This window comes from Alnus glutinosa, chromosome 5 (genome assembly GCF_958979055.1).
Source record: "Alnus glutinosa chromosome 5, dhAlnGlut1.1, whole genome shotgun sequence".
Lineage (NCBI taxonomy): Eukaryota > Viridiplantae > Streptophyta > Magnoliopsida > Fagales > Betulaceae > Alnus > Alnus glutinosa.
The window spans coordinates 30,684,760-30,695,121 of NC_084890.1; the positions used below are offsets into that span (position 1 = coordinate 30,684,760).

Sequence of the window (10,362 nt, forward strand, 5' to 3'; positions counted from 1 at the left end):
ATATCAACATTATGTAATAATTGTGAGATGAAAATATAGTTTCTAGCATTATTTTTGAATTTACAATAAATTGTTCAGAAATTTGAAATATGGACAAAGTTGTCCAAATAAATAATGTTACTCTTTACACATATTTTACATCAGTTGACTTGGCATGTTTTAAATGACTTTCCATATTAACCATTTTCTTTTTTGAAGTTTAAATTTACTTTAAATTATTTAGAAAGTTTAATTTTAGATTTTTTAGAAGTTCAAATTTAGTTATACCTAAAGGATAGTATTGTTAGTAGGTAGGGGTGTAAATGAGTTGAGAATAACAGCCGCATCTGCTATCCGCACTTAACCGCTATCCGTACATGCAGATACGAATAACGGTATTTGGGTATGCGAATGCGGTTATTCTGCATCCACTTTATATATATATATATAAAACGACGTCGTTTTGAATTTGTTAAGTTTAAGACTTTTAGGTTACGTTAGGTTTTTTTTACTATCATCTCAAAGTTATACTTCATTACTTTCTTCTTCTTTTTTTTTTTTTTTTTTTTTTTTTTTTTTTTTTTTCTAGTTAACCCAAACCCCTAGTACTCTATGAGACAAAGACACAGTATGACTGATAATTGTGAATGTGAAATTTTAATTTATTTAAGCTTGCATATAGTAATAACCTCATTACTCATTAATCTTACATTATAAATTTAGATAGTAATTCAAAACGTCAATTACCTCATATGCATATAATGGATAATAATCACAATAAACGCGCGGGTGCGGAAAATAATTGAATGATATAGATGCGGATGCGGATACCTAAAAGTGATAATCGCATTATGCGGATACGGATATTTATAGTAATCGCATCCGCATTTTTATCCTTACTTTTTTTTCTTTTTTTTTTTTTTTTTTTTTTTTTTTTGTGTTTTTGTGTAAGTAACCTCACGATGGCCTAGTCTGAAACATCATTTATCCTTTAAATTAGAAACGTATCTTATGTCATGGATCTTATTACAGTTATTATTCTTAGAGCATACCTCACTAAATTGGGATGGATCCTTTACAATGCGGGTAGGATAAAACTGGGCTAAAAACCGATTTCGGGCTTTAGTAAATAAGTTGCTTGGGCGGGTCGGCCCAATTTCGAACATGTGGGAACCTAAGTATACTTTAGCAGGTCTGTGTGAATTGATTTGCATTGACTTATTAGTCTGATGGTGGACTTGTTAGCTCCCTAGATTTCTTGTTTTTAGGTTTAATGGAGCCACAATTACAGGGGCACATTGTTCGCGTGCACCCCCTCCCATCCTATAATTTAACCAATTCCTTTTACAAAGTATATGGAGATCTTTACTCTGTTTATTTACCCAAAGCTGCCTTGAAACAAGCACACGCAAACATCCAAAATCAAAAGGAGTCCGGCCGGCAAGATTTATTTGAAAAAGAAGAAGCAACGGTATAAAAGCAAACGTTAAAATCACTAAAGTGTTAATATTGGATGCCATATGCCAATGCTCTTCCTTTCTTTTCTATCAAGGATAATAAAGGTGCTGGTGGGTTTTGTATAAATTTGTTAGTTGTTATCAGGGATTGCCATTGTCGCGGTTGGCCTAGCTTGGTGTTGCTGTGTGCGTTCGCGTGTGTATACAGTGACATTAGGTGACAGTTGCAGTTACGGTATGAATTAGAATAATATTAAATAATAATTTTTATTATATATTATTATTAAATAAATAATTTTGAGATATCTAAATCCTGATTTTAAAGTTTATTCTACTTAGCAATTTGTAATTTAGATTGCATTCTTTTCTCTCAATAAAATTTGCAGGTGAAGCATTTCACATGATGAAAGCCTTAGACATATATAGAAACTTCGTTTTTCTTATAGGGCCAGAAAGTATAAAAAGAACCAGAAAATAGTCAAAACAAAAATAACTTTTCTATATTTTCTTAATTTTACTATATATATTTTCTATACACATATATGATATCAAACTGATTATGTGTTATTTTATATTTGATTTTATTTTTTAGAAAATAAGAAAAAGAAAATGGAAGAGGGTGCTGTCAAGATTCGTAATAAAATTGTAAGGAGCAAGTCATTTCCACCAACGCGTCATCCTCAAAAGGCTTCTTCTGGACAACATATCGATGAAGGAGGATGCTCTTCCGTTCCAACAAGTCCTCCTCAACATGAACGAGCAGATGGTAATGAGAGTACTGAAAGCAATGAGAGTAAGTGCTCTCCTTTTCTCTCCTCCCGTCATACGCAGTCTCATAGCCGCTTAATGTGAAAGAGTGTACGTTTTTCAATATATTCTGCTGTTAATGTGTATGTTATTTGGAAAAAATTTCAGGGGAAAAAAGATTTGAATACCTGAGCATCTATCTTCCCCTCTATCGAGCTGGCCTCAAAGGTGATTGGCAAGCTACTAAAGCCATACTTGAGAGATATCCAGATGCCGTTCGAGTTCCCATAAATCAAGACAATCAAAATATTCTTCACCTGGCAGCTGGCACGAAACGCTCTACTTTTGTGAAGGACCTGCTGAAATGGGCGACTCCGGATGATTTAGAATTGACAGACAAGATTGGTAACACAGCCCTTTGCTATGCTGCTACATCTGGAACTGTGAGAATTGCCGAGGAGATGGTGAAAATGAACAATAAACTGCCATTGATCCGTGGAGAGAAAGAAGATCTACCACTTCTCATGGCATCTTGGGCGGGAAATAGAGACATGGTGTCGTATCTATTCTCTGCGACTCCATTTGACCAGTTGAATGCTACAGATCGCATTTTTCTACTTTGTTATACCATTGAGTCTACTTTCTATGGTATGTCTACAACTAGTTTTACTCTCTTTTGCTGTATTTATAGAAACTTCAATTGGACGTCAAACATATCTCTTTGAAATTTCGAAAGAGTAAAGATCGTTCTAATATATATTGCAATTTCATTATTCATATATATAAATATTATTGAACCAACCTTAATTTGCCACTCATCAAATTAATGTGTTGTTTGATTGAACAGATATTGCATTGGATATTCTGAGAAGGGATCCAACGTTAGCAATTGGCGCCGAGGGTGAATTTGGGTTAGCATTGGGAGAGTTGGCCTTCAAACCTGCTGCAGTACTTGGCAGTAAAAGTCAGATCTCAACATGGGAAAGATGCTTAAACTTGTGTTAGTTTGCCTCCAAACCAAATTTATATATATATATATATATATTAATTCAACTACTTGTTTTTCTTGCGTTTATCAAATCTACACTGTTTCTTTTGACAAAATTTCAATCAACCCCAATATAGGTCTTAAGAATTTTCGACAAGAGGGGAGAAACTTCTCAAATTCAGAATACACATATATAATATATAAAATTAAAGGAACTTTTGCAAAAGATGTTAATAACTTGAATGAACCTAATATCAAATAAATTTTAAGATTAGACACATTAGTTTTTAATAGAAAAATATATGAATCAAGAAAAACATATGAATAATTTATAGTGTGTAAACAAACACACATAGCTATATCATCATAATTACAATGATTCAAGCTATATTTATCACATTTGGAAAAAAGATTTTCTTTTGCATATTTTTAAATACTTAGGATGTTTTCATTACAACCTTAAAGAATAATACTATTAAAAAGAGTAAAATAAAGCCTTACTAGTTTATATGAGCTTAAACAAGCTTATTTATGCCAAGTTGAGTTAAAAAAACTATTTAATAAACGAGCCGAAATTTCCATTTAAGCTAGGTTCATTTAATAAATAAACCCAATTTAGAATTTATTTTATATAAATTGGGCTTAAATTGTTTATAAACAGTTGGATTCATTTACAACCTCATATTTTTCCGTTGAACAAAGAGCTTGCTTGGTCATAAAATATCATATCAAAAGGCAATGCCGTAATGGTACTTTTTTTCCTAACGTATTACATATTTGCAAATAGAATTGGAATCATCAGCAACAAGACCAGAGCTTGTTGCATATGATATGCTTCAAAAATATGCAAAGACAACGTATCCAAAAAATTTCACAACTAGCTAGAACACTAAGTAACTGCATAAAAGCTTTTCATTATCTTTATTTTTTAAATTCAAATTTAAATATTTATTTCTTAATGGATCTTGCAAGAGTAATAGATACAGATTTAATAAATTTTTAATGATCTCTGAATAGATTCTTTTCCTAATCGTAGGGCACGAAGGTCTCTGGAACAAAGCTTTCAAACAGACGTACTTAGCCAATCAATTAATTGAAGGTCTTTGGAACCATATTCAAGTATTGCCAAACAAAGAGTTCTCAAGACTGATTGACAAATATCTCGATATATTTTTTACTGCTGCGGAATTAGGGAATGTCGAATTTCTAACTATAATTTTACGCTCTCATCCTGATCTCATATGGAAGTTTGATCAAAACAATAAAAATTTATTTCACATTGCTATTTTAAATCGACAAGAGAGCATATTCAATCTAATATATGAGATGGGTGCTCTAAAGGATATGATTGTACGCATTCATGACGTAAAGCGTAACAACATGCTACACTTAGCTGGACAAGTGGCTCCTCCAAATAGGCTAAATATCGTATCAGGAGCAGCCCTTCAAATGCAGCGTGAATTGCTGTGGTTTAAGGTGGGTGTTGATATTATTCCAACTTAATTTCTTGCAGTTGCATATATACTAGTTGCACTTTCACTATACAATGTACACCTTCGTTCTTATAGGAGATTGAAAAAATGATGCCACCTTCATACTTGAATAAAAAGAATACAAGGGACCAAACCCCACAGGATATATTTACAAAGACACATAAAGAGTTACGGGAAGATGGTGAAAAGTGGATGAAGGACACATCAAACTATTGCATGCTTGTGGCAACATTGATTGCTACTGTGGTTTTTGCTGCAGCATTCACTGTACCTGGTGGAAACCAACAAGAAAAAGGCACTCCTATCTTTTTGGAAAGTAACTGGTTTATGGTATTCTTCATATCAGATGCAATCGCATTGTTATCTTCTTCAAGTGCGATATTAATTTTCTTGTCAATTCTTACATCTCGTTACAAGGAAGAGGATTTCCTCAAATCATTACCTGGGAGATTGGTGTTTGGACTCATTGCTCTCTTCATCTCCATAGTCAGCATGATGGTCGCCTTCGGTGCAACTTGCTTCTTGGTCTATGGGAGCAAAACAACAAGGATTCCGATTGTTATAATTGCTTCTGCTGGTGTCCCAATTATTTTATTTGTTCGGCTACATTACGATCTTTGGTTTGATATAATCTACACAACATACTGGTCTAGGTATCTTTTTGGGCCACGTAAACAAGGGCTTTTCTAGCAAATGGAAGATGCCAACTCCAACAATTGATCTGTAGAAAAGGAAGGCCAATATTGAAGGAATTGAGCAAAAATCATGACCTTTCAATTGTTGTCAATCAAGCCTTCAATTTAATCTTTACTCGGATTATTCTCGTTTGTGTGAGAAATATATAATTTCACATTGTATTTTTCTAATTTGGGTTTTGACTGAAGTCAACGTACCATTTAATAAGGAATTCGATTTGTGAAGTTATATACCATGCTTTGATGTGTTCCGCTTGATGGATTGCATTGGGAGAAGCCGATCCATATGTGGACACTACAGGAAATTCCGGCTTAGGCTTAAACTGAATTTTTTTTTTTTCCAGTAATTTGAATTAATGCTCCGTTTGTTTCGGCGTAAAATGATTTCTGGAAAATGATTTCGACATTTTACGGTAATTGGTAGGGGCGAAAATAATGGTCAACGAAAATCGTTTTCAGTTTGACCGTAAAAGCTTCTTTAATTTTCGGAAAACGATTTATGATTTTTAAAACCGTAAATCGTTTTCCGAAATTAAACTCTTCGTTCTTACACGCACGTTTGATATTCGATTGTCAGAATTTAGCAATTGTCGATCGTTGGAATCCAACCGGCGCCGGAGTTCGACAACATCCGGTCGCCGGTATCCTGCCGGCACCGGACTCCGGCCACCGGCGCTGGATGCCGGCCACCAAATTCTGGTCGGAATATTGCCGAATTCCGGCCAAGACGGCCGGATCTGGCCAAAATGGCTGGAATCCGGCCGGCTCTTGCCGGATCTAGACGGATTCGGCCATTGATCAGGCCTGATTTGGCCAAAACGGTCGGATCCGGAAGATTCCGGCCGGAATCCGGCCATTTAGGCCAGATCCGGTCATACTTTCTCGCCGGAATCTGGCAACAGCGACCGGACGTTGCCGGATTCCGGCGGCATTTGCCAAACTCTAATTTTTGCATTTTGTAATTTTTTCGTGCGAGCCAAACACCGAAAAATATTTTCGAGAAAATTATTTTTTCTGAAAATGATTTCGTCGAAATTATTTTACGTCGAAAATAATTTTACGTCGAAACAAACGGAGCATAAGTGAAAATTGAGATAATCTCTGTTTTGTTAATCTTGGGGTTAAACCGAATTTTCAGTAACTACTAAATCACCTTGTTACCGAGCCTGTTCAAGCTTAGTACATGCATGTCCGTTTGAGCTTCAGGTCACACTTAGACTTTTTGCTGATTTTCAATTTTTTTTTCTTGGAAAATTTTGGCATCAGTATAAGTAAAAATGTTAAAATATTAATTAATTGTTTAAATTAATTGTTTTTTATAAGCTTAAATTTTTAGGGCAATTGATAATTTAACATTGTATCAGAGCATGCAAATAATATTCTAATTTCAAATCTTATCTTCATAATTAACTTCAGATTTTACTTAAATATTTTTCGTATTGAACCTTATTTATTAAGAAGAGAATTTTGTCAATATTTTAAAAAAAAATTAATTAATTAATTAATTAAATAATTAAATATATAATTTTCTATCAATTATGTCACATCGACCAGAAATATATAATCAGGCCAACATGTGGATGATGCTTACCAACCATGGAATAGGGTCCACGACTCCACAAATACACGTGTGCTTCATTTCATGTCCGCCAAACAGTGTCCCTGTCCCACATGGATAAAATATAATAATATCTTTTCAAAGTTTCAAAAGTACTCTCTTAACCTAAAATCTAAATAAATATAGAGCAGCTTCTTCTAAATCAAACACCAAATAGGAATCTCCCGTTATGCCACCCACGACCCCCCCCATGATTGCATACAGCCATGCACGTCCTCGTCATGGTTCCCCACCCACCTTTTCGTTAGCCTTCTAAAACTAAACGTTGTCTCTTTCCCAACCTCATCAAATCCACAAAAACTTTTTCATTATTGTACGTTCAGATTTGTCAATGACCGTCTCCGAGAGTTTATCCTCACCTTCTTTTCCTCCAAGAGTTCAACTAGTATCCAAGTCTGTGTCCGACCGGCTTGCTCAGAAGTTTTATGATGTCTCTGAATTCGACTTCGATTACGAGAAAAGTGGATTGTGGTCTCCTCCGGTCCGAAGAACGGCGTTCATGAGCTCCTCCGGGAAGATATTCACGGAAGAAGATACTCTCGAAAAACTCAGAAGCGTCATGCATCGCCGTCGTGGAAGAAAACGCAAAGCTTGTTTCAATGTATATGTGGAGCTTGTCTTTGTACTAATTCTTGAAAAGTGAGAACATTGAGGGCTCATCATTTCCATTTTCTTCTTGTTTTGCAGGTATTAATTTGGTGCTTTTGAAGAAGATAATGTTGAAGGCAGCATTATTGCTTCCAGGAATGAATGGATGTAAATTAGCAAGTCAAAATACAACCCAAAATGACCCTTTTTTTTGGAGTAACTTTCTTCCACTTGGCAATGTAAATTTTACTTGGTTTGAAATTGTAGGAATATTCTTGTGTGGAAGTGGTCCAGTCCCACATTGGATAGAAACAACAAGAGACTCTCTATACTTTGTGCACTCCTTTCAATTTTTTCCTGCTATGTTTGAATGTTTGGAAAGCCAGCTCCTTTGCTTGACTGCTAATCAATTTCCTGATGGCCAAAGATTAAAGCAAGTCTATTAATTATATATTCATTGAATAGAAGTAATCTAAATTGACATTGTAGCTATATTTGACAGTATGTCGTTCCATTAGAAAATTTTCAAAGTATTATATAAGCTGTCTGCATCAAGTTTGTTCATGCTACACTATACTTTTTTCTTGTTAATTAATAATTAGTGCCTTCAGCCAAGGTCCGAAGCATTAATTGCTGTAAATTCTCATATTCATGCATGGACTGCAAAAAATGACAAGAGCTGTCCGAGCTATAAATATTTGTCTCCATTTGTTGCGTTTGTACAAAGCTAAAAGGGCAAGTTGGCAGGAGACTTTCAAAATACGAATCCAAACAGTACGTGCCTGCTGGCAGCCTAACCCGACAGCCACTGATACATAGAGATATGAAACCACCGTACTTCAGTGGATTTCCATAATTCAATGCATTTCAAAAGTTACTGCAAACAATTTACAAGTGTATATAAAAAAATATAAAATCAATTGATGTAGTTAATGGATTTGCAATAATCTCTCTATAGTATTAAAATGTAGACCTTCTTGTGATATATAAAAATAACAAAGAGATAATTGTACTAAACTTCTGTATAATTTTTTTGGCGAAAGCCGTCAAATGTCACGTCATAATCTGATTCGTGTTGATGTTGTAAGATCACATACTCTGGAAAGGAGTTGAAAAGAAAAAAAATCAGAGACACATAGAATTAAGGTGGTATGGCCTATGACCTCTATACGTCAAAGTCTTTTCTTTGTTACATGTTTCCTTGATTTATTTGATTGTATATAAGACTATTTATAGAGAAAGAGTATGAACTTTCCAAGTCTTTTCTATTTCTATATTATCAATAATAAATCTAATTTATCATTTTGTAACTCTTATCTTTTGAGTACTTGTAACTCTTAGCTCGTGAGTTCTTATAACTCTTGTCTTAATAAACACAACATTTAACGGTTTATGTCAAAAATTAAATAGAAGTTGCGTGGAAGAATCTATTTGTTATTTTTACACACCACATGGAATTCTCAAAACATTTATACCACATGAAACTTATTGCAAATCGGTTTACTCATATGAAATGATTTTGTATTTTTCCCTTAAAAAAAAATATACTATATATAATTCAACGTTTTGAAATTAAATGGGTGCATTTTCATAAAACCAACAACCTACTTGATGATCTCTATTCAAAATTTAGGGAGCAGGTCATCGTTATGGCCTTTGATTCACCAAAGTCTTGACTTGAAACTACTTGTTACGGCCAACTCAATAAATCTCTACAAGACTCTTATTATTGAATATTTATTGCCAGTCTTTTCCGGCGAAGACCTGAAGTTTTTTTAGGACAGATTTGTTTGTCCGTTTCAAATTCATAGAGCTTTTTTTCATGGAGTTGGTGGACCGTAGTAATTATGGCATGGGCGTAACTATTTGACTTTAATTTGTTCAAACTCATGTGCGGTAGTTCGGATCAAAATCATTTGTAATTATTTGTTTGAATTTATAAGAATAATTCAGGTAAATAATTATAAAGATTCTAATTCGAATAATTTGTTATAGAAGAAAAATGTTAAAATGAATATTTATACTTTTCTTGTATTCTTGTTGTTTAAAATTACTGTTAAATCAAAATTTAATAATAATTTTTTACAAATATAATGATAATTTTAAAAATTACATCAATTTTAAAAAAGACATAAAAAAGGCATGGGTGTCTTCATTCTAAATTCTAAAAGGACATAATTAGATATGCTTTCACCAAATTAGTCTTAGACTTGAACAACTTGTGACGTGCCTACTTTGTGCACCTTTAATTTTGAAAGGAGCACATCTCCCAAAATCATAAGGCCTTTAAGGCATATGCAAAAATTGAGGGTCCTACAACTTGCAAATCTACAAATCCAACAAATTAAGGGGAACAACATCCTGGCCTGACATATTTGTATGCAGAAGCCACAAGAATTGTCACTTGTCTTGGTGTGGTAACTGTCCATTAGTAATCATACTTCTAAGATCAACTGCTGCAGCAGCATACTGACTTTTTACAGTCAAGAGTTTCTTTTACCGATGATGATGTGAACTTTTAAAATTATCATTTGATAAAAAACAAGAAAGAAAAAGAAGATAGACCAAAAATATATTGGATTCTATGTTATTCGTTAAAGGAAAAGGAGTGCAAGAAGTTTTTTTTAATGAGTGCAAAGACTACCTCCTATTAAAAATATTCCACCCCTCTTAATTATATTGAAAAGCCAGTGTTGATTTTCTACCAGAAAACCCATAATTTTTGACAAATTGGAACAGAAGATTGTCCCTTTCTGGGGCCTTACCATTGAATCAAGGACCTGTCTACTGTAACAGA

At 33.9% G+C, this 10,362-nt stretch overlaps 1 protein-coding gene across 1 annotated transcript; it reads left to right on the forward strand.

The window, feature by feature from the left end:
• The first annotated feature begins 2,045 nt into the window (after positions 1-2,045).
• On the forward strand, positions 2,046-5,689 carry LOC133869253 (uncharacterized). Its single transcript, XM_062306208.1, has 5 exons — positions 2,046-2,229; positions 2,352-2,831; positions 3,031-3,183; positions 4,208-4,647; positions 4,740-5,689. The coding sequence occupies exons 1-5, from the start codon at positions 2,046-2,048 to the stop codon at positions 5,352-5,354; spliced, it is 1,872 nt and encodes a 623-aa protein (XP_062162192.1). The 3' UTR covers positions 5,355-5,689.
• Positions 5,690-10,362: the final 4,673 nt, after the last annotated feature.

Bases quoted from the DNA above. Each gene is read 5' to 3' on its own strand.
- LOC133869253 (XM_062306208.1), top strand. From the start codon at position 2,046: ATGGAAGAGGGTGCTGTCAAGATTCGTAATAAAATTGTAAGGAGCAAG. The intron at 2,230-2,351 runs GTAAGTGCTCTC...AAAAAATTTCAG, and splicing joins GAGTACTGAAAGCAATGAGA to GGGAAAAAAGATTTGAATAC. The intron at 4,648-4,739 runs GTGGGTGTTGAT...TCGTTCTTATAG, and splicing joins GTGAATTGCTGTGGTTTAAG to GAGATTGAAAAAATGATGCC.